General features: G+C 43.7%; 1 protein-coding gene across 1 annotated transcript in view; it reads right to left on the bottom strand.

Moving 5' to 3' along the window:
* Positions 1 to 23,658, bottom strand: part of LOC124023149 (sex comb on midleg-like protein 2) — a gene marked incomplete at its 5' end in the record, with an annotated part of 46,252 nt that extends 22,594 nt beyond the window's left edge. Inside the window, 3 exons of the mRNA XM_046337680.1 lie at positions 22,634 to 22,768; positions 22,955 to 23,063; positions 23,570 to 23,658. Of these exons, the coding sequence (XP_046193636.1) occupies positions 22,634 to 22,768; positions 22,955 to 23,063; positions 23,570 to 23,658 (333 nt within the window). The remainder of the gene's footprint in view (positions 1 to 22,633; positions 22,769 to 22,954; positions 23,064 to 23,569) is intronic.
* Positions 23,659 to 24,520: the final 862 nt, after the last annotated feature.

The raw sequence follows: 24,520 nt of genomic DNA, 5'->3' as shown, positions 1-24,520 counted from the left end.
GTGTCAATTATTCCCATAAGGGAAGGGTTGCATTCATTCATTCATTCAGCAGCAGGTAAAACTACCATATTCAAATATCCTTCTCTCATTACTGCTCTATTTAATCTCAGCTGTCATTTATAACTAATTCTTATCAAGACCAGCAGACTACTGACTTAGACTTTTAAATTCTACTGGAGCTCAATGCCTTCTCTCCTTCTGGTCCCTCTCTCTCTCTCTCTCTCTGTCCCAGCAACACAATGGGAGTGGAAGGTCGAGGAGGAGATCTGCATCATTCAAAGCATCAAGTCAACCCATCCATCAATGGAGGTGGAGAAAATGGCACGTCCAGAGAAAGACATTGAACGGCATTGTGGGTAATCACACAAAAGCAGCCAGTGGCCCCGGCCGCACAAGTCAGTCCACGATTCAGTCAGTCCACGATTCGGTCAGTCCACGATTCGGTCAGTCCACGATTCGGTCAGTCCACGATTCGGTCAGTCCACGATTCGGTCAGTCCACGATTCGGTCAGTCCACGATTCAGTCAGTCCACGATTCAGTCAGTCCACGATTCAGTCAGTCCACGATTCAGTCAGTCCACGATTCCGTCAGTCCACGATTCAGTCAGTCCACGATTCAGTCAGTCCACGATTCCGTCAGTCCACGATTCCGTCAGTCCACGATTCCGTCAGTCCACGATTCAGTCAGTCCACGATTCAGTCAGTCCACGATTCAGTCAGTCCACGATTCAGTCAGTCCACGATTCAGTCAGTCCACAAGTTTTATTATTAGTAGCAGTGTGTGTCAAATATGCCATGATAAACATCTCCTATTTCAACAGAACTCTAGACTGGTTGTCTAGTAGAGAGCAGACCTCTACTGCGTTCTCTAAAGGCCAGCAACATGCCTCTATGGCTGTCTCTACTGCGTTCTCTAAAGGCCAGCAACATGCCTCTATGGCTGTCTCTACTGCATTCTCTAAAGGCCAGCAACATGCCTCTATGGCTGTCTCTACTGCATTCTCTAAAGGCCAGCAACATGCCTCTATGGCTGTCTCTACTGCATTCTCTAAAGGCCAGCAACATGCCTCTATGGCTGTCTCTACTGCATTCTCTAAAGGCCAGCAACATGCCTCTATGGCTGTCTCTACTGCATTCTCTAAAGGCCAGCAACATGCCTCTATGGCTGTCTCTACTGCATTCTCTAAAGGCCAGCAACATGCCTCTATGGCTGTCTCTACTGCATTCTCTAAAGGCCAGCAACATGCCTCTATGGCTGTCTCTACTGCATTCTCTAAAGGCCAGCAACATGCCTCTATGGCTGTCTCTACTGCATTCTCTAAAGGCCAGCAGCATGCCTCTATGGCTGTCTCTACTGCATTCTCTAAAGGCCAGCAACATGCCTCTATGGCTGTCTCTACTGCATTCTCTAAAGGCCAGCAACATGCCTCTACGGCTGGCTCTACTGCGTTCTCTAAAGGCCAGCAAAATGCCTCTATGGCTGTCTCTACTGCATTCTCTAAAGGCCAGCAACATGCCTCTATGGCTGTCTCTACTGCATTCTCTAAAGGCCAGCAACATGCCTCTATGGCTGTCTCTACTGCATTCTCTAAAGGCCAGCAACATGCCTCTATGGCTGTCTCTACTGCATTCTCTAAAGGCCAGCAACATGCCTCTATGGCTGTCTCTACTGCATTCTCTAAAGGCCAGCAACATGCCTCTATGGCTGTCTCTACTGCATTCTCTAAAGGCCAGCAACATGCCTCTATGGCTGTCTCTACTGCATTCTCTAAAGGCCAGCAACATGCCTCTATGGCTGTCTCTACTGCATTCTCTAAAGGCCAGCAAATGCCTCTATGGCTGTCTCTACTGCATTCTCTAAAGGCCAGCAACATGCCTCTATGGCTGTCTCTACTGCATTCTCTAAAGGCCAGCAACATGCCTCTATGGCTGTCTCTACTGCATTCTCTAAAGGCCAGCAGCATGCCTCTATGGCTGGCTCTACAACATTCACTAAAGGCCAGCAACATACCTCTATGGCTGTCTCTACTGCATTCTCTAAAGGCCAGCAACATGCCTCTATGGCTGTCTCTACTGCGTTCTCTAAAGGCCAGCAACATGCCTCTATGGCTGTCTCTACTGCATTCTCTAAAGGCCAGCAACATGCCTCTATGGCTGTCTCTACTGCGTTCTCTAAAGGCCAGCAGCATGCCTCTATGGCTGTCTCTATTGCAGTTCTATAAAGGCCAGCAACATGCCTCTATGGCTGTCTCTACTGCATTCTCTAAAGGCCAGCAAAATGCCTCTATGGCTGTCTCTACTGCATTCTCTAAAGGCCAGCAACATACCTCTATGGCTGTCTCTACTGCATTCTCTAAAGGCCAGCAACATGCCTCTATGGCTGTCTCTACTGCATTCTCTAAAGGCCAGCAGCATGCCTCTATGGCTGTCTCTACTGCATTCTCTAAAGGCCAGCAACATGCCTCTATGGCTGTCTCTACTGCATTCTCTAAAGGCCAGCAACATGCCTCTATGGCTGGCTCTACAACGTTCTCTAAAGGCCAGCAAAATGCCTCTATGGCTGTCTCTACAGCATTCTCTAAAGGCCAGCAAAATGCCTCTATGGCTGTCTCTACAGCATTCTCTAAAGGCCAGCAACATGCCTCTATGGCTGTCTCTACAGCATTCTCTAAAGGCCAGCAACATGCCTCTATGGCTGGCTCTACTACATTCTCTAAAGGCCAGCAAAATGCCTCTATGGCTGTCTCTACTGCATTCTCTAAAGGCCAGCAACATGCCTCTATGGCTGTCTCTACTGCATTCTCTAAAGGCCAGCAACATGCCTCTATGGCTGGCTCTACTGCGTTCTCTAAAGGCCAGCAAAATGCCTCTATGGCTGTCTCTACTGCATTCTCTAAAGGCCAGCAACATGCCTCTATGGCTGTCTCTACTGCATTCTCTAAAGGCCAGCAACATGCCTCTATGGCTGTCTCTACTGCATTCTCTAAAGGCCAGCAGCATGCCTCTAAATGGCTCTACAACATTCACTAAAGGCCAGCAACATACCTCTATGGCTGTCTCTACAATTCTCTAAAGGCCAGCAACATGCCTCTATGGCTGTCTCTACTGCCCAATCATCTGGATGTAAAGGCTGGATTCAGCCAGGGACTGTATGCCTCTATGCACTGAGATGCAGTGTTTTAGATTCTATAAAGGCCAGCAACATGCCTCTATGGCTGTCTCTACTGCATTCTCTAAAGGCCAGCAAAATGCCTCTATGGCTGTCTCTACAGCATTCTCTAAAGGCCAGCAACATGCCTCTATGGCTGTCTCTACTGCATTCTCTAAAGGCCAGCAACATGCCTCTATGGCTGTCTCTACTGCATTCTCTAAAGGCCAGCAACATGCCTCTATGGCTGTCTCTACTGCATTCTCTAAAGGCCAGCAACATGCCTCTATGGCTGTCTCTACTGCATTCTCTAAAGGCCAGCAACATGCCTCTATGGCTGGCTCTACTGCCTTCTCTAAAGGCCAGCAAAATGCCTCTATGGCTGTCTCTACTGCATTCTCTAAAGGCCAGCAACATGCCTCTATGGCTGGCTCTACAACGTTCTCTAAAGGCCAGCAAAAGGCCTCTATGGCTGTCTCTACAGCATTCTCTAAAGGCCAGCAACATGCCTCTATGGCTGGCTCTACAACGTTCTCTAAAGGCCAGCAAAATGCCTCTATGGCTGTCTCTACAGCATTCTCTAAAGGCCAGCAACATGCCTCTATGGCTGTCTCTACAGCATTCTCTAAAGGCCAGCAACATGCCTCTATGGCTGGCTCTACAACGTTCTCTAAAGGCCAGCAAAATGCCTCTATGGCTGGCTCTACATTCTCTAAAGGCCAGCAAAATGCCTCTATGGCTGGCTCTACAACGTTCTCTAAAGGCCAGCAAAATGCCTCTATGGCTGGCTCTACAACGTTCTCTAAAGGCCAGCAAAATGCCTCTATGCCTGGCTCTACAACGTTCTCTAAAGGCCAGCAAAATGCCTCTATGGCTGGCTCTACTACATTCTCTTTTTTATTAAACCTTTATTTAACTGGGCAAGTCAGTAAAGAACCAATTCTTATTTAAAATTACGGCCTACCCCGGACGATGGTGGGTCAATTGTGCGCCGCCCTATGGGACTCCCAATCATGGCTGGATGTGAATCAGCCTGGATTCGAACCAGGGACTGTAGTGTCGCCTCTTGCACTGAGATGCAGTGTTTTAGACCGCTGTGCCACTCAAGAGCCCAGGGCAAGCAAAATGCCTCTATGGCTGTCTCTACAGTATTCTCTAAGTGCCAGCAAAATGCCGCTATGGCTGGCTCTACAGTATTCTCTAAGTGCCAGCAAAATGCCTCTATGGCTGGCTCTGCTGCGTTCTCTAAGGGCCAGCAAAATGCCTCTGTGGCTGGCTCTACAGTGTTCTCTAAGTGCCAGCAAAATGCCTCTATGGCTGGCTCTGCTGCGTTCTCTAAGGGCCAGCAAAATGTCTCTGTGGCTGGCTCTACAGTGTTCTCTAAGTGCCAGCAAAATGCCTCTATGGCTGGCTCTACTGCATTCTCTAAAGGCCAGCAAAATGCCTCTATGGCTGGCTCTACAGTATTCTCTAAGGGCCAGCAACATGCCTCTATGGCTGGCTCTACAGCATTCTCTAAGGGCCAGCAAAATGCCTCTATGGCTGGATCTACAGTATTCTCTAAGGGCCAGCAAAATGCCTCTATGGCTGGATCTACAGTATTCTCTAAGGGCCAGCAAAATGCCTCTATGGCTGGCTCTACAGTATTCTCTAAGGGCCAGCAAAATGCCTCTATGGCTGGCTCTACTGCAGCTTGGAAAAAGGTTTCATTGATAGATGAGGAAAGTGGGGAAGAATAGACAGTGTTTTGTTTCAAAGGAGGAAAGATCACTCACTAGGGGCTCTAAAGGCGGGCAAAATGCAATGGCTGGCTCTACGGGGCTAAAGGCCCCCCTCCCCCTATGGCTGGCACACAACAGACAGACAGGGACACACAAATTCCTCTAGCCTCTCACAGACACACTACAATACTCCACCTCTCCTCTATGGCAGCTTAGCGAGCAATAGACAAGAAACTATTTAACTTCCAAGTCAAGACAAAGTTTAATTTCCATTCCATTAAACTGTCCCCTAGTTGTTCTAACATAGAGCCTTCCATTCAGTTGATATTAAACTGTCCCCTAGTTGTTCTAACATAGAGCCTTCCATTCCATTAAACTGTCCCCTAGTTGTTCTAACATAGAGCCTTCCATTCAGTTGATATTAAACTGTCCCCTAGTTGTTCTAACATAGAGCCTTCCATTCCATTCCATTAAACTGTCACCTAGTTGTTCTAACATTCTCTAAAGAGCCTTCCATTCAGTTGATATTAAAGGCCAGCTGTCCCTCTAACATAGAGCCTTCCATTCAGTTGATATTAAACTGTCCCCTAGTTGTTCTAACATAGAGCCTTCCATTCATTCCATTAAACTGTCACCTAGTTGTTCTAACAAGCAGAGCCTTCCATTCAGTTGATATTAAACTGTCCCCTAGTTGTTCTAACATAGAGCCTTCCATTCCATTCCATTAAACTGTCACCTAGTTGTTCTAACATAGAGCCTTCCATTCAGTTGATATTAAACTGTCCCCTAGTTGTTCTAACATAGAGCCTTCCATTCAGTTGATATTAAACTGTCCCCCTAGTTGTTCTAACATAGAGCCTTCCATTCCATTCCATTAAACTGTCACCTAGTTGTTCTAACATAGAGCCTTCCATTCAGTTGATATTAAACTGTCCCCTAGTTGTTCTAACATAGAGCCTTCCATTCCATTCCATTAAACTGTCACCTAGTTGTTCTAACATAGAGCCTTCCATTCAGTTGATATTAAACTGTCCCCTAGTTGTTCTAACATAGAGCCTTCCATTCCATTAAACTGTCACCTAGTTGTTCTAACATAGAGCCTTCCATTCAGTTGATATTAAACTGTCCCCTAGTTGTTCTAACATAGAGCCTTCCATTCAGTTGATATTAAACTGTCCCCCTAGTTGTTCTAACATAGAGCCTTCCATTCAGTTGATATTAAACTGTCCCTAGTTGTTCTAACATAGAGCCTTCCATTCCATTCCATTAAACTGTCCCCTAGTTGTTCTAACATAGAGCCTTCCATTCCATTCCATTAAACTGTCCCCTAAATGTTCTAACATAGAGCCTTCCATTCAGTTGATATTAAACTGTCCCCTAGTTGTTCTAACATAGAGCCTTCCATTCAGTTGATATTAAACTGTCCCCTAGTTGTTCTAACATAGAGCTTTCCATTCAGTTGATATTAAACTGTCCCTAGTTGTTCTAACATAGAGCCTTCCATTCAGTTGATATTAAACTGTCCCCTAGTTGTTCTAACATAGAGCCTTCCATTCAGTTGATATTAAACTGTCCCAGTTGTTCTAACATAGAGCCTTCCATTCAGTTGATATTAAACTGTCCCTAGTTGTTCTAACATAGAGCCTTCCATTCCATTAAACTGTCCCCTAGTTGTTCTAACATAGAGCCTTCCATTCAGTTGATATTAAACTGTCCCCTAGTTGTTCTAACATAGAGCCTTCCATTCAGTTAATATTAAACTGTCCCTAGTTGTTCTAACATAGAGCCTTCCATTCAGTTAATATTAAACTGTCCCCCTAGTTGTTCTAACATAGAGCCTTCCATTCAGTTGATATTAAACTGTCCCCAGTTGTTCTAACATAGAGCCTTCCATTCAGTTGATATTAAACTGTCCCCTAGTTGTTCTAACATAGAGCCTTCCATTCAGTTGATATTAAACTGTCCCTAGTTGTTCTAACATAGAGCCTTCCATTCAGTTGGCCATTAAACTGTCCCTATAGTTGTTCTAACATAGAGCCTTCCATTCAGGGCCATTAAACTGTCCCTAGTTGTTCTAACATAGAGCCTTCCATTCCATTCCATTAAACTGTCCCCTAGTTGTTCTAACATAGAGCCTTCCATTCAGTTGATATTAAACTGTCCCCTAGTTGTTCTAACATAGAGCCTTCCATTCAGTTGATATTAAACTGTCCCCTAGTTGTTCTAACATAGAGCCTTCCATTCAGTTGATATTAAACTGTCCCCCTAGTTGTTCTAACATAGAGCCTTCCATTCAGTTGATATTAAACTGTCCCCCCAGTTGTTCTAACATAGAGCCTTCCATTCAGTTGATATTAAACTGTCCCCAGTTGTTCTAACATAGAGCCTTCCATTCAGTTCATATTAAACTGTCCCCAGTTGTTCTAACATAGAGCTTTCCATTCAGTTGATATTAAACTGTCCCCTAGTTGTTCTAACATAGAGCCTTCCATTCAGTTGATATTAAACTGTCCCCTAGTTGTTCTAACATAGAGCCTTCCATTCAGTTGATATTAAACTGTCCCCTAGTTGTTCTAACATAGAGCCTTCCATTCAGTTGATATTAAACTGTCCCCTAGTTGTTCTAACATAGAGCCTTCCATTCAGTTGATATTAAACTGTCCCCTAGTTGTTCTAACATAGAGCCTTCCATTCAGTTGATATTAAACTGTCCCCTAGTTGTTCTAACATAGAGCCTTCCATTCAGTTGATATTAAACTGTCCCCTAGTTGTTCTAACATAGAGCCTTCCATTCAGTTGATATTAAACTGTCCCCTAGTTGTTCTAACATAGAGCCTTCCATTCCATTCCATTAAACTGTCCCCTAGTTGTTCTAACATAGAGCCTTCCATTCAGTTGATATTAAACTGTCCCCTAGTTGTTCTAACATAGAGCCTTCCATTCCATTCCATTAAACTGTCCCCTAGTTGTTCTAACATAGAGCCTTCCATTCAGTTGATATTAAACTGTCCCCTAGTTGTTCTAACATAGAGCCTTCCATTCAGTTGATATTAAACTGTCCCCTAGTTGTTCTAACATAGAGCCTTCCATTCAGTTGATATTAAACTGTCCCCTAGTTGTTCTAACATAGAGCCTTCCATTCAGTTGATATTAAACTGTCCCCTAGTTGTTCTAACATAGAGCCTTCCATTCAGTTGATATTAAACTGTCCCCTAGTTGTTCTAACATAGAGCCTTCCATTCAGTTGATATTAAACTGTCCCCTAGTTGTTCTAACATAGAGCCTTCCATTCAGTTGATATTAAACTGTCCCCCTAGTTGTTCTAACATAGAGCCTTCCATTCAGTTGATATTAAACTGTCCCCCTAGTTGTTCTAACATAGAGCCTTCCATTCAGTTGATATTAAACTGTCCCCTAGTTGTTCTAACATAGAGCCTTCCATTCAGTTGATATTAAACTGTCCCCTAGTTGTTCTAACATAGAGCCTTCCATTCAGTTGATATTAAACTGTCCCCCTAGTTGTTCTAACATAGAGCCTTCCATTCAGTTGATATTAAACTGTCCCCCTAGTTGTTCTAACATAGAGCCTTCCATTCAGTTGATATTAAACTGTCCCCTAGTTGTTCTAACATAGAGCCTTCCATTCAGTTGATATTAAACTGTCCCCTAGTTGTTCTAACATAGAGCCTTCCATTCCATTCCATTAAACCTGTCCTGTGTTCTGCAGTAGGAGTGTAAGGAGTTAATCATGACCATTCATTTCAGGCTGACCCAGTGACCCGGTGGCCAGGAGGTCTGGAGCCCCATTCGGTTCCATGCTAAACTGTCCTGAGAGTGTGTTCTAACTGAGCGGCTTCCATGACTGGTTGGGGGTATTGAGGCTGTGTGTGTGTGTGTGTTCTGTGTGTGTAGAGCCTTCCATTCAGTTGATATTAAACTGTCCCCCTGTTGTTCTAACATAGAGTGTGTGTTCAGTTGATGTTAAACTGTGTGTGTGTGTTCTAACATAGAGCCTTAATATTTCAGTTTGAACTGGGAGCTCTGGGAGGTCTGGAGGGAATCTAGAGCCTTCTGTCGCAGATCCTTCTTGATTGAGCTCCCTTGTGCAATGTGAATATGAATCGCATTCTTTGAGACCAGGGAGGACTGGGGTTTAGAGAGGAGGTAGTATGGTAGACCAGGGAGGACTGGGGTTTAGAGAGGAGGTAGTATGGTAGACCAGGGGAGGACTGGGGTTTAGAGAGGAGAGTATGGTAGACCAGGGGAGGACTGGGGTTTAGAGAGGAGGTAGTATGGTAGACCAGGAGAGGACTGGGGTTTAGAGAGGAGGTAGTATGGTAGACCAGGGGAGGACTGGGGTTTAGAGAGGAGCCTAGTATGGTAGACCAGGGGAGGACTGTCCCCTAGTTGTTCCAGGGGAGGACTGGCCTTAGATTCAGGTAGTATGGTAGACCAGGGGAGGACTGGGGTTTAGAGAGGAGGTAGTATGGTAGACCAGGGGAGGACTGGGGTTTAGAGAGGAGGAGTTAGACCAGGGGAGGACTGGGGTTTAGAGAGGAGGTAGTGATGGTAGACCAGGAGAGGACTGGGGTTTAGAGGGAGGTAGTATGGTAGACCAGGAGAGGACTGGCGGTTTAGAGAGGAGGGTATGGTAGACCAGGGAGGACTGGTGTTTAGAGAGGAGGTAGTATGGTAGACCAGGGGAGGACTGGGGTTTAGAGAGGAGGTAGTATGGTAGACCAGGAGAGGACTGGGGTTTAGAGGGGGTTTGGTAGACCAGGTGAGGTGGGTTTAGAGTAGGTAGTATGGTAGACCAGGGGAGGACTGGGTTTAGGGAGGTAGTGGAGGGTAGACCAGGGGGACTGGGGTTTAGAGAGAGGTAGTATGGTAGACCAGGGGAGGACTGGGGTTTAGAGAGGAGGTTATGGTGAGACCAGGGGAGGACTGGGGTTTAGAGAGGAGGTAGTATGGTAGACCAGGGGAGGACTGGGGTTTAGAGAGGAGGTAGTATGGTAGACCAGGGGAGGACTGGGGTTTAGAGAGGAGGTAGTATGGTAGACCAGGGGAGGACTGGGGTTTAGAGAGGAGGTAGTATGGTAGACCAGGGGAGGACTGGGGTTTAGAGAGGGGGTAGGGTGGTAGACCAGGGAGGACTGGGGTTTAGAGAGGGGGTAGTATGGTAGACCAGGGAGGACTGGGGTTTAGAGAGGGGGTAGGGTGGTAGACCAGGGGAGGACTGGGGTTTAGAGAGGGGGTAGTATGGTAGACCAGGGGAGGACTGGGGTTTAGAGAGGGGGTAGGGTGGTAGACCAGGGGAGGACTGGGGTTTAGAGAGGGGTAGGGTGGTAGACCAGGGAGGACTGGGGTTTAGAGAGGGGGTAGGGTGGTAGACCAGGGAGGACTGGGGTTTAGAGAGGGGGTAGGGTGGTAGACCAGGGGAGGACTGGGGTTTAGAGAGGGGTAGGGTGGTAGACCAGGGAGGACTGGGGTTTAGAGAGGGGGTAGGGTGGGGGTAGACCCATTTAAACAAACATCCAACAGAACAATTATTTTTATCCTGAAAAAACATTTAACCGGATGGAAAAGTAGTTCCACTTCAAAGATGTAATAATTAGAAACAAGATTTTTGCATAAAAAGATGGGTGAATATTTCCATAAACATAAGAGAGTAAAGAAATTATCTAAGGGATAAATAGTGTATTTAAATGTATGGACAATTATCTTCTGGAATTTACATTTATGAAGCAATTTGCATGGTTCTAACACAACTACGTTGTCTTCACAGTCATAGATTGATTGAACATATGTACATTATACGATAGGCGGTAGACACACATACCAACCCTGAGCAGAGACCAGTCGTCCTAAATATCAAGGACTGTTCCCTATGAGCACTCATTTCAATCATTCAAATCAAGCAGAGCAAACAAAGAGAGTGGTTGAAACAGTCAGGGCCAGGCAAACAATAGCTACATCATCTGCATTAACTACATCTACGGGTGACTGAGATGCAACAGCCATTCATTCACACAAACAGTGGATTCCCTCCTTTCTAGAAACCGACTGCTAACGAAGACGAAGTCTAACGCCGGGCTCTCACGTGAGAGGAAGAGGAACTGAACAGCCGCCACTAGTTAAAAATAGACCCGAGACAAAAGCAGAGGCAGCAAACTCACCAGGAACTCCCAACACGGCGCTATGTTTCCGGGCAGAACAGCAGCAGTAGTAGTCCACAACAACAGAACAGTCCCTCTTTACTAGTTTGACCCCTGGTTAACGTCAGGGTCTCTCTCTCCCCCTTCCTCTCTCTCTCTCTCTCTCTCTCTCTCTCTCTCTCTCTCTCTCTCTCTCTCTCTCTCTCTCTCTCTCTCTCTCTCTCTCTCTCTTCTCTCCTCTCTCTCTCTTCTCTCTCTCTCTCTTCTCTCTTCTCCCTTCTCTCTGTTCTCCCTTTCTCTGTCCAGCTCCAGTCCACAACAAAGCCCCATGCTGCTGCCTGCCTGACTGAGGCGGCATTAGAAACAGGAGGAGCTAGCTACTAGTGGCCCCTCCCTCTGTCCCTGTGAATGAACAGAGCAGAGCAGCAGAGAGCAGAACGGCTGATTTGCATCGCAGGGAAAGAGGAGGGGGGGTGGATGAGGCTAGCAGGCGGAGGAGGAGGAGTGGGAGGGAGGGGTAAAGGGGGAAGGGTTTTATGCATGTGATCAAAGAGCTATATTGACAGTGCTCATCGGTCACCTGCCTGCCGTTCACTCTCCTCGCCGGGCCCCTGCCCAACTCTCTGAGGGGGTGAGGGGGGTTGAGAGGCGGGGTGCCTGGGGAGAGGGGTGGGGGTGGGGTGTAAAAGGTTCTAATGGATGAGAGGACCCCGATTGAGGAATGGGCACAAGAGGTCTCCTGTAGGCTGCATTAGAAGGCTCAGACAACCCTCCAGGAGAATGGGAGGACAGGGGAGAGAGGGGTCTCCCCAACTTAGAACCCAAAAAGAGGGGGGGGTGATCTCTCATCCCTCTCTCCGTAACCCAAGCCTATTCAGACAACCCTCCAGGAGAATGGGAGGACAGGGGAGAGAGGGGTCTCCCCAACTTAGAACCCAAAAAGAGGGGGGGGTGATCTCTCATCCCTCTCTCCGTAACCCAAGCCTATTCAGACAACCCTCCAGGAGAATGGGAGGACAGGGGAGAGAGGGGTCTCCCCGACTTAGAACCCAAAAAGAGGGGGGGGGTGATCTCTCATCCCTCTCTCCGTAACCCAAGCCTATTCAGACAATCCTCCAGGAGAATGGGAGGACAGGGGAGAGAGGGGTCTCCCCGACTTAGAACCCAAAAAGAGGGCGGGGGGGGATCTCTCATCCCTCTCTCCGTAACCCAAGCCTATTCAGACAATCCTCCAGGAGAATGGGAGGACAGGGGAGAGAGGGGTCTCCCCGACTTAGAACCCAAAAAGAGGGGGGGGATCTCTCATCCCTCTCTCCGTAACCCAAGCCTATTCAGACGTCCCTGGAGGACCTGGTGACAGACAGCGTGGATAGGGCAGGAAACAGTGGCAGGGAGCACGGAGCAGTAGCAGCCACGGCGTTAGATACCCTGTCTGTCTCAAATAACACCCTGTGCCCTTTATAGGGGCCCTGGTCTAAAGTAGTGCATTATGAAGGGAATAGGGTGCCATTTAACCTGGTCTAAAGTAGTGCACTATGAAGGGAATAGGGTGCCATTCGCCCTGGTCTAAAGTAGTGCATTATGAAGGGAATAGGTTGCCATTTAACTTGGTCTAAAGTAGTGCACTATGAAGGGAATAGGGTGCCATTCGCCCTGGTCTAAAGTAGTGCATTATGAAGGGAATAGGGTGCCATTCGCCCTGGTCTAAAGTAGTGCACTATGAAGGGAATAGGGTGCCATTCGCCCTGGTCTAAAGTAGTGCACTATGAAGGGAATAGGGTGCCATTTAACCTGGTCTAAAGTAGTGCACTATGAAGGGAATAGGGTGCCATTTAACCTGGTCTAAAGTAGTGCACTATGAAGGGAATAGGGTGCCATTCGCCCTGGTCTAAAGTAGTGCATTATGAAGGGAATAGGTTGCCATTTAACTTGGTCTAAAGTAGTGCACTATGAAGGGAATAGGGTGCCATTCGCCCTGGTCTAAAGTAGTGCATTATGAAGGGAATAGGGTGCCATTCACCCTGGTCTAAAGTAGTGCACTATGAAGGGAATAGGGTGCCATTCGCCCTGGTCTAAAGTAGTGCACTATGAAGGGAATAGGGTGCCATTTAACCTGGTCTAAAGTAGTGCACTATGAAGGGAATAGGGTGCCATTTAACCTGGTCTAAAGTAGTGCACTATGAAGGGAATAGGGTGCCATTTAACCTGGTCTAAAGTAGTGCACTATGAAGGGAATAGGGTGCCATTTAGGAAGCAACCCTCCTGCTTCAGAAAGTCTCATCTGACTGATCTGAGGCAAACAAAGACTGTTTCATCTCCAGAAAACAGGACCTCAATGCTGCTAATATGGTTATTTCACCATGGAGCCAGTTATTTACTTCAGGTTATAATAAAACGATGGGGGTGTTGCTTGGCAGCCTGCCGGTGGGGTTAGGGTGTAGGACTGTCAACTACAGGAAATGGTTCCCCTAATAAATGCATAAATGGTCTGTTCTAAAAGTGTCCGATTAAAGAGGCTGTTGTTTTTCCCATCATGCATTACTAATGCTAGTGATGTAGAACAGACACAACCAACCAAAGACAACAGATAGAAATCCCCTTCAGCATCCTCCCTTAGTGTTTCTTTACAAACACATAGTTAATGAAGAGGAATCATCATGTTACTTTAATTGATGTGGTAAAGAAGAATGAAAGTGTGTTCTAGAGTGTTTGTTTTGAAAAAGCAACAGTTATTCCTCATTTACTGATGAAGAGCATGTGTGGCATTTTTATACAATGGAATTAAATTATTATTTTATGAATGAAAAAAATCTATTCACTACAATACTAAAATGACACTGTTCTTCTGTAATTGTCTTTCTCTACTCTAACAGTAGAACACCAAGACGTAAACTGTTTGGCTGCTAGTCTTTTTTTATTTTTTTTACACCACGAAAACGTAATTTGATAAACTAATGTTTAATTGTATGACACAGACGATAAAGTTAATTTCACCTCATGAAACTAAAGTTAATTTCACCTCATGAAACTAAAGTTCATTTCACCTCATGAAACTAAAGTTAATTTCAGCTCATGAAACTAAAGTTAATTTCACCTCATGAAATTAAAGTTAATTTCACCTCATGAAACTAAAGCTAATTTCACCTCATGAAACTAAAGTTAATTTCACCTCATGAAACTAAAGTTAATTTCACCTCATGAAATTAAAGTTAATTTCACCTCATGAAACTAAAGTTAATTTCACCTCATGAAACTAAAGTTAATTTCACCTCATGAAACTAAAGTTAATTTCACCTCATGAAACTAAAGTTCATTTGACTTTGATGAAAAAGTCAAAGTTGGTGACTCAAATCTAAACTACTTTTTATTTTTTTAATAAAATCTACATTAGAGAGAGTTAATGTTTAAGGAAAAAATTTAACTATATACCAGGATCAAAAATTATACAAAAAAATATATATTTTTTAAATTTATTATTTTCTGATTGCTAAAAGAATTTAAAAAACATCTGCATTTGGAAACCCAAAACAGACTTTTGCTAATGAGGAAAATGAAATGAACACATTCCTAATTGTACATTAGTATGGGAAGGATTTAGTCTAGAAATGATTCTCTGATCAAACTGACAGCAGTGTTATAGGTTATAATAGACTGGGTTGAATGTACTTTCATAAGGCCATTGAATGGCTTACTGCTTTAAGACTCTCACGTTCCTTCTCTTAACTAAAATAATGTTTATTTCATAATGGATAAAATGTACACTTTCGTACAACCCTTAATCTGATTACTCAATCACTGTTAATTAAAACAAAAAACTAAAATAGTGTACGAGATAACCACTGAAATGTAAATGCAATTTAATCAGTGGGCTGTTCTCTCCACTGTGTGTCCACCAGACTGCATGCTGTCTCAACAACCAGGTTCAACAATAGAGACGTGGGTAAAGTGTGAGGCCGCCCCTTCAACGCCCTCTCTACCCCCCACATCCCTCCGATGGCTCATAACTGAGGCCGATCTTCTGCCAATTATCCCCTAATAAGACTCTGATTGGAAGGGAGATGGAGGAGAATAGTCCCCAGCCTGAGGATAGATCTCATGGTCTTGAAAAGCAGCTCAGGGAAGGACATGTTTTCTCCATCTAAACTTCTGCATCAAATGAACAAGTTGCATTGATAACTACTTATAAAAGATTCGTAAATACAACGTGGTAGAAATTATGACCAAACAAAACCAAACAAAAGTTTAACAGAACATAAAAATTGTAAAAAATATATGTTTGTAAGATGACTAAAAATGATAAAATGTTCATTACCTCTTTTAAAAGCAGCAATATGTCGCTTTTTGGGGACCCAACCAAATTCACATAGAAATGCTTTTATTTTGCTCTTTCAATCTCATTGAAAGCAAGTCTTCGAAGCAGTAGATCTGCTCTATGCGCTCTATTTCTATGCTTCCCGGTCTCTTTAGACGTTACAATGATTCTACTCACAGCTCTTTAGACGTTACAATGATTCTACTCACAGCTCTTTAGACGTTACAATGATTCTACTCACAGTTTTTTAGACGTTACAATGATTCTACTCACAGCTCTTTAGAGGTTACAATGATTCTACTCACAGCTCTTTAGACGTTACAATGATTCTACTCACAGCTCTTTAGACATTACAATGATTCTACTCACAGCTCTTTAGACGTTACAATGATTCTACTCACAGCTCTTTAGACGTTACAATGATTCTACTCACAGCTCTTTAGACGTTACAATGATTCTACTCACAGCTCTTTAGACGTTACAAATGATTCTACTCACAGCTCTTTAGACGTTACAATGATTCTACTCACAGCTCTTTAGACGTTACAATGATTCTACTCACAGCTCTTTAGACGTTACAATGATTCTACTCACAGCTCTTTAGACGTTACAATGATTCTACTCACAGCTCTTTAGACGTTACAATGATTCTACTCACAGCTCTTTAGACGTTACAATGATTCTACTCACAGCTCTTTAGACGTTACAATGATTCTACTCACAATTTTAGCAACCAGGCATATTGCATCTTTAAAAAACAAAGCAAAAGAGATATAATTTTGAAGCCTGATAAATACGTTTTTCAGTAAGATAAATGTGAGCTGTTGGCCTGAACAGGGTGGTAGTAAACCCCCCCCCCCCCTGACTGTTACTGATACTGAGATGGAAGGAGGAAGTGTGTGTTTCCTAACAGTTAAAGTTCTGCTGAGAGAAGAGATGCATCCATCTCCACGTCTTACTATATCCTCTCCACACACACACACACACACACACACACACACACACACACACACACACACACACACACACACACACACACACACACACACACACACACACACACACACACACACACACACACACACACACACACACACACACACACACACACACACACACACACACACACACAGAGATGACAAACAGACACACACCACAAACAGACACACACACACAATAAACACAGGAAGACAGTTGTAAACATGCCAGTGGCTCGGGGGAAGAGGACCAGATTGAGGCCAGTTTGAAAGACACATAACTACCACCATCAGTCACAGGCCGTATCCCAAATGGCCCCCCTATTCCCTTTATAGTGCACTCATTTTGAACCAGGGCACTATATAGGGAATAGTGGGCTATTTGGGATACAACCTCTGTCAGAAGTCTTATTGCTCCCCATATCAAGTCCCCTGTTGGAGCTGTAGAGCAGCGTGGAGCTTTATAGCACAGGAGATCATGAAGCTGTACTGGGAGAGTTGTTTACACTCTCTAAGTAAAGTGATAGATAGTGTGGCGTATAAAAGACTGCTGGATGTAGCCTAGTGGTTAGAGCGGTGGACTAGCAACCGGAAGGTTGCAAGTTCAAACCCTGAGCTGACAAGGTACAAGTCTGTCATTCTGCTCCTGAACAGGCAGTTAACCCACTGTTTCTAGGCCGTCATTTTAAATAAGAATTTGTTCTTAAATGACTTGCCTAGTTAAATAAATAAAAAGTATGCTAAAACTATCAAATCTACCATGCAGCAAAGTAGCAGGGATGACAGGCCCTGGCTGGTAATCAGGCTCTATTAAATAAAAGGCAAAACAACATTCTTCCTGCACTGAAAGAAAGTGTGTTTGAGCTGAAATCATTCACACACACATTTAAAATGATTGGCAGGTGAGTCAACGTTGTGTTAAACCCTTTCATTGGTCATGGAATTAAGAGTCAATTACTTCTCTATTTTAGTTTGTTTGGTGTTAAGAACAAATTACTTCAAAATAACCAGAAATGATTTAAGAAATGGGTAGATTTCTGTAAAAAATGGGTCAAGTTGAGGAATTGAAGAAACCCAAGGGATGTGTGTACAATAGATGAAATAAAGGCCTACTGATCATCAGCCTTACTAAGAGGGTTTACCAATCAGAGGGTTATTAAAAGCAACACACACCCTGTGGTATGCTGAGAAGGAACAATAATTAGTCAGAGCTTGACATGAACAATAATGTGTATTGCTAAAATATACAGCTATATGTTGTATTCTAGCATTAAGAATCAACACCAGATGCTACTGTAAGACTAGATGAAGGATTAACCCTGTACTGCCAGCTGCTACTGTAAGACTTAATGAAGGATTAACCCTGTACTGCCAGCTGCTACTGTAAGACTAGATGAAGGATTAACCCTGTACTGCCAGCGGCTACTGTAAGACTTGATGAAGGATTAACCCTGTACTGCCAGCTGCTACTGTAAGACTAGATGAAGGATTAACCCTGTACTGCCAGCGGCTACTGTAAGACTAGATGAAGGATTAACCCTGTACTGCCAGCTGCTACTGTAAGACTTGATGAAGGATTAACCCTGTACTGCCAGCTGCTACTGTAAAACTAGATGAAGGATTAACCCTGTACTGCCAGCTGCTACTGTAAGACTTGATGAAGGATTAACCCTGTACTGCCAGCTGCTACTGTAAAACTAGATGAAGGATTAACCCTGTACTGCCAGCTGCTACTGTAAGACTTGATGAAGGATTAACCCTGTACTGCCAGCTGCTACTGTAAGACTAGATGAAGGATTAACCCTGTACTGCCAGCTGCTACTGTAAGACTAGATGAAGGATTAACCCTGTACTGCCAGCTGCTACTGTAAGACTTGATGAAGGATTAACCCTGTACTGCCAGCGGCTACTGTAAGACTTGATGAAGGATTAACCCTGTACTGCCATTGGCTACTGTAAGACTTGATGAAGGATTAACCCTGTACTGCCAGTGGCTACTGTAAGACTTGATGAAGGATTAACCCTGTACTGCCAGCTGCTACTGTAAGACTAGATGAAGGATTAACCCTGTACTGCCAGCTGCTACTGTAAGACTTGATGAAGGATTAACCCTGTACTGCCAGCTGCTACTGTAAGACTTGATGAAGGATTAACCCTGTACTGCCAGCTGCTACTGTATGACTAGATGAAGGATTAACCCTGTACAGCCAGCTGCTACTGTAAAACTAGATGAAGGATTAACCCTGTACTGCCAGCTGACACTGTAAGACTTGATGAAGGATTAACCCTGTACTGCCAGCTGCTACTGTAAGACTTGATGAAGGATTAACCCTGTACTGCCAGCTGCTACTGTAAGACTTGATGAAGGATTAACCCTGTACTGCCAGCTGCTACTGTAAGACTTGATGAAGGATTAACCCTGTACTGCCAGCTGCTACTGTAAGACTTGATGAAGGATTAACCCTGTACTGCCAGCTGCTACTGTAAGACTTGATGAAGGATTAACCCTGTACTGCCAGCTGCTACTGTAAGACTTGATGAAGGATTAACCCTGTACTGCCAGCTGCTACTGTAAGACTTGATGAAGGATTAACCCTGTACTGCCAGCTGCTACTGTAAGACTTGATGAAGGATTAACCCTGTACTGCCAGCTGCTACTGTAAGACTTGATGAAGGATTAACCCTGTACTGCCAGCTGCTACTGTAAGACTCGATGAAGGATTAACCCTGTACTGCCAGCTGCTACTGTAAGACTTGATGAAGGATTAACCCTGTACTGCCAGCTGCTACTGTAAGACTTGATGAAGGATTAACCCTGTACTGCCAGCTGCTACTGTAAGACTTGATGAAGGATTAACCCTGTACTGCCAGCTGCTACTGTAAGACTTGATGAAGGATTAACCCTGTACTGCCAGCTGCTACTGTAAGACTTGATGAAGGATTAACCCTGTACTGCCAGTGGCTACTGTAAGACTTGATGAAGGATTAACCCTGTACTGCCAGCTGCTACTGTAAGACTTGATGAAGGATTAACCCTGTACTGCCAGTGGCTACTGTAAGACTTGATGAAGGATTAACCCTGTACTGCCAGCTGCTACTGTATGACTAGATGAAGGATTAACCCTGTACAGCCAGCTGCTACTGTAAAACTAGATGAAGGATTAACCCTGTACTGCCAGCTGCTACTGTAAGACTTGATGAAGGATTAACCCTGTACTGCCAGCTGCTACTGTAAGACTTGATGAAGGATTAACCCTGTACTGCCAGCTGCTACTGTAAGACTTGATGAAGGATTAACCCTGTACTGCCAGCTGCTACTGTAAGACTTGATGAAGGATTAACCCTGTACTGCCAGCTGCTACTGTAAGACTTGATGAAGGATTAACCCTGTACTGCCAGCTGCTACTGTAAGACTTGATGAAGGATTAACCCTGTACTGCCAGCTGCTACTGTAAGACTTGATGAAGGATTAACCCTGTACTGCCAGCTGCTACTGTAAGACTTGATGAAGGATTAACCCTGTACTGCCAGCTGCTACTGTAAGACTTGATGAAGGATTAACCCTGTACTGCCAGCTGCTACTGTAAGACTTGATGAAGGATTAACCCTGTACTGCCAGCTGCTACTGTAAGACTTGATGAAGGATTAACCCTGTACTGCCAGCTGCTACTGTAAGACTTGATGAAGGATTAACCCTGTACTGCCAGCTGCTACTGTAAGACTTGATGAAGGATTAACCCTGTACTGCCAGCTGCTACTGTAAGACTTGATGAAGGATTAACCCTGTACTGCCAGCTGCTACTGTAAGACTTGATGAAGGATTAACCCTGTACTGCCAGCTGCTACTGTAAGACTTGATGAAGGATTAACCCTGTACTGCCAGCTGCTACTGTAAGACTTGATGAAGGATTAACCCTGTACTGCCAGCTGCTACTGTAAGACTTGATGAAGGATTAACCCTGTACTGCCAGCTGCTACTGTAAGACTTGATGAAGGATTAACCCTGTACTGCCAGCGGCTACTGTAAGACTTGATGAAGGATTAACCCTGTACTGCCAGCTGCTACTGTAAGACTTGATGAAGGATTAACCCTGTACTGCCAGTGGCTACTGTAAGACTTGATGAAGGATTAACCCTGTACTGCCAGCTGCTACTGTAAGACTTGATGAAGGATTAACCCTGTACTGCCAGTGGCTACTGTAAGACTTGATGAAGGATTAACCCTGTACTGCCAGCTGCTACTGTAAGACTTGATGAAGGATTAACCCTGTACTGCCAGTGGCTACTGTAAGACTTGATGAAGGATTAACCCTGTACTGCCAGCTGCTACTGTAAGACTTGATGAAGGATTAACCCTGTACTGCCAGTGGCTACTGTAAGACTTGATGAAGGATTAACCCTGTACTGCCAGCTGCTACTGTAAGACTTGATGAAGGATTAACCCTGTACTGCCAGCTGCTACTGTAAGACTTGATGAAGGATTAACCCTGTACTGCCAGTGGCTACTGTAAGACTTGATGAAGGATTAACCCTGTACTGCCAGTGGCTACTGTAAGACTTGATGAAGGATTAACCCTGTACTGCCAGCTGCTACTGTAAGACATGATGAAGGATTAACCCTGTACGTCACAGCATCTGGTTGTTCATTACTACAAATATTTCAGACTATTTTTGGGAGGAAGTTTTATGCTTTTTGATAATGTATTAATAATTGTATTAATAATTGTATTAATAATTGTATTAATAATTGTATTAATAATTGTATAAATAATTGAAAAAAAAAGACAGAATAGAACGTGAAACTAATGTTTAAGACCAACAACAGATTAAGGGGAACGTAGTACAAAGAAGAACTCTTTTCATTTGAAAAATGAAAAGTTAGTCGTCATTGTCCTAAAGTTCACGGCCCTCTCTATCAGGCTAGAATGGAGTGTCTCTGTGTTCACTGCCGGTGAATGTCAGTGGCCATGTTGGCCAAAACATTGTCCAAGGCCATTTTACATGTCTTTCATTGGGAATGATATTGCCCTGAGGCAAAAAGAAAAGTAGCCCGACTGCACAATGTTGTTGCCCTGAGGCAACAAAAAAAATAACATTTCATTTTTTAAATAAATATAAAAACTAAGTGTTTGAAACCTATCAAATATTCTCCTTTAGAGGTTCCTACACAAGTACATATTTTTATTGTCTCTATTTAAACATGTAAAATAATGAAATGCATTGTACCCTTCACTCACACCATGCCCTCAGCTCGCTCTGCTTCCTGAAAGAAGGTCCCGCCCCCAATTGATACGTCATACCAACGTCTGCACCTCATTGGCTTGTTTACCCACATGTCATCTCGTATTGTCATGTGTATGGGGGCAAAAAGGTTGCGTGTATGTCACGCCCTGGTCGAAGTATTTTGTGTTTATCTTTATGTATTGGGTCAGGCCAGGGTGTGGCATGGGGTTTTGTATGTGGTGTGTATATATTGGGATTGTAGCTAGTGGGGTGATCTTTCAAAGTCTATGGCTGTCTGGAGTGGTTCTCAATCAGAGGTAGGTGTTTATCGTTGTCTCTGATTGGGAACCATATTTAGGCAGCCATATTCTTTGGTTGTGTTGTGGGTGATTGTCCTTAGTGTCCTTGTTCCTGTCTGTGTTAGTTTTCACTAGTATAGGCTGTTTCGTTTTTCGTTACGTTCTTTGTTTTGTAGCGTTTGTATTTTAGATTCGTGTTACGTTTTGGTTCATTAAACATGGATCGCAATCTACACGCTGCGTTTTGGTCCGACTCTCCTTCACCACACCTAGAGAACCGTTACAGTGCAGTAGAGTGTTAAACAGAAAACACATGAAGGAAGATATTATGAATCTCACAATCACATATTTTCAATGATTAACTTGAATCAGAAAATGATCTTAACCTGTCAAAAAAAAGAATACAAAAAAATGTAATACAAAATAATGAGATATATATCTGGGCTTTTTACAAGCAAACTAGACCCAAATGCAATGTGTGGAAGGACAATTCTGCTTGAACAGGAACACCAGAACACATTAAGGAATATTATTACCAGTGGAAAAGTACTAATTGTAGTAAACACACTGCTTGTATTGTAGTCAAATATACATGAAATAACACAGGAAATAGGGGGAAACAGCCAGTGAAATTCTCGCAGAAAGAAACAGTTTGTTTTTCTCATCCAGCTCTGCTCATTCAGGCAGCTTCAGAAAGAAACCCTGAGCCAGCAGCACCCAGTGGTGACAGACAAACAGGCCAAAAGCCTCAGAAAGCAGGGCTCTGCTGTCCTCTAGTGGTGAGGTTGAGGTACTTACAGAAGTTGCCAGGAGGCTGGATGCTGTGCCTGGTCAGAGAACACCATCCTACAGGGAATATGTCTCTGGAGTCAAATTGGCACCAGTAGTCGAAGGCCCCTCTCCAGCCATCAAACATCACAAAGATCTCATCACCTAAAAATAAAGATTACAATAACAAACAGTAAGACGTAGCAGGAGATACATCAACCACACAACAAATAGGGGACAAAGGAACAATAGTGTTATAGTAAATAAAACACATTATAGCGTTACACTTATAAAGTTGTCCTCCAAAGAGATAGGGTAACGGTGGGTTAAATTAAAAAATATCTTGTTTACCTTTGACCTCTCCGATGGTTGCCGGGCAGATCAGGTAGGGGTTCTTCTTGTCCACTGCTTCTAGCTTCATCCCAGGTTTAAAGAGGTTCTGGGAGGGCTTGGAGGGTTCCTACACACACATAACTCTGTTAGTCCAGACCAGACAGATCTGTTTAAATACACACACACAGAACTCTCTGTTAGTTCAGACCAGACAGATCTGTTTAAATACACACACACAGAACTCTCTGTTAGTCCAGACCAGACAGATCTGTTTAAATACACACACACAGAACTCTCTGTTAGTTCAGACCAGACAGATCTGTTTAAATACACACACACAGAACTCTGTTAGTTCAGACCAGACAGATCTGTTTAAATACACACACACAGAACTCTCTGTTTAGTTCAGACCAGACAGATCTGTTTATATACACACACACAGAACTCTCTGTTAGTCCAGACCAGACAGATCTGTTTAAATACACACACACAGAACTCTCTGTTAGTTCAGACCAGACAGATCTGTTTATATACACAGACGTAAATCATTGACACACTACAATCATTGATCAGTAAATCAATACAGTACAGCTTTAAGGTCCAATGTGAAATGTTCCATTTTTCTTCCTTGACCTTTTTAAAAGCTGTGGCTGGTGCCATCTCTGCTCCAGTCAGGGTTCTCAGGAGGAACATAGGCCACGAGGAGGCATTCATTCTGAAGCCTAAAGACAACTCAAAGAAAAAGTTCAAGATTTAGAATATATTGCTGCTTTATTGCTGATATAAACAAGTGCAACACTTTACAATGTCTTATTAACATATGATATGTGATAATGTGTTATAGTATTTTACACTATAATATGTTACGTTATAATGTCTTATTAACATATGATATGTTATAATGTGTTATAGTATTTTACACTATAATATGTTACGTTATAATGTCTTATTAACATATGATATGTGATAATGTGTTATAGTATTTTATAATATGTTACGTTATAATGTCTTATTAACATATGATATGTTATAATGTTTTATAGTATTTTACGCTATAATATGTTACGTTATAATAAACAAAAAAAGAAACAAAGATAATTTGTAAAAATCCAAATAACTTCACAGATCTTCATTGTAAAGGGTTTAAATACTGTTTCCCAGGCTTGTTCAATGAACCATAAACAATTAATGAACATGCACCTGTGGAACAGTCGTTAAGACACCAACAGCTTACAGACGGTAGGCAATTAAGGTCACAGTTATGAAAACTTAGGACACTAAAGACTTAGGACACATTCTACTGGACACACTTAGGACACACTAACTTAGGACACTTTCTACTGACTCTGAAAAACACCAAAAGAAAGATGCCCAGGGTCCCTGCTCATCTGTGTGAACGTGCATTAGGCATGCTGCAAAGAGGCCTGCAGATGTGGCCAGGGCAATAAATTGCAATGTCTGTACTGTGAGACGACTAAGACAGCGCTACAGGGAGACAGGACAGACAGCTGATCGTACTCGCAGTGGCAGACCATGTGTAACAACACCTGCACAGGATCGGTACATCCGAACATCACACCTGGT

Source organism: Oncorhynchus gorbuscha, unplaced genomic scaffold, assembly GCF_021184085.1.
Source record: "Oncorhynchus gorbuscha isolate QuinsamMale2020 ecotype Even-year unplaced genomic scaffold, OgorEven_v1.0 Un_scaffold_1510, whole genome shotgun sequence".
NCBI classification, from domain to species: Eukaryota; Metazoa; Chordata; class Actinopteri; order Salmoniformes; family Salmonidae; genus Oncorhynchus; species Oncorhynchus gorbuscha.
Note: the sequence above shows the minus strand (reverse complement) of the source record. Positions and strands in the feature narration are given on the sequence as shown.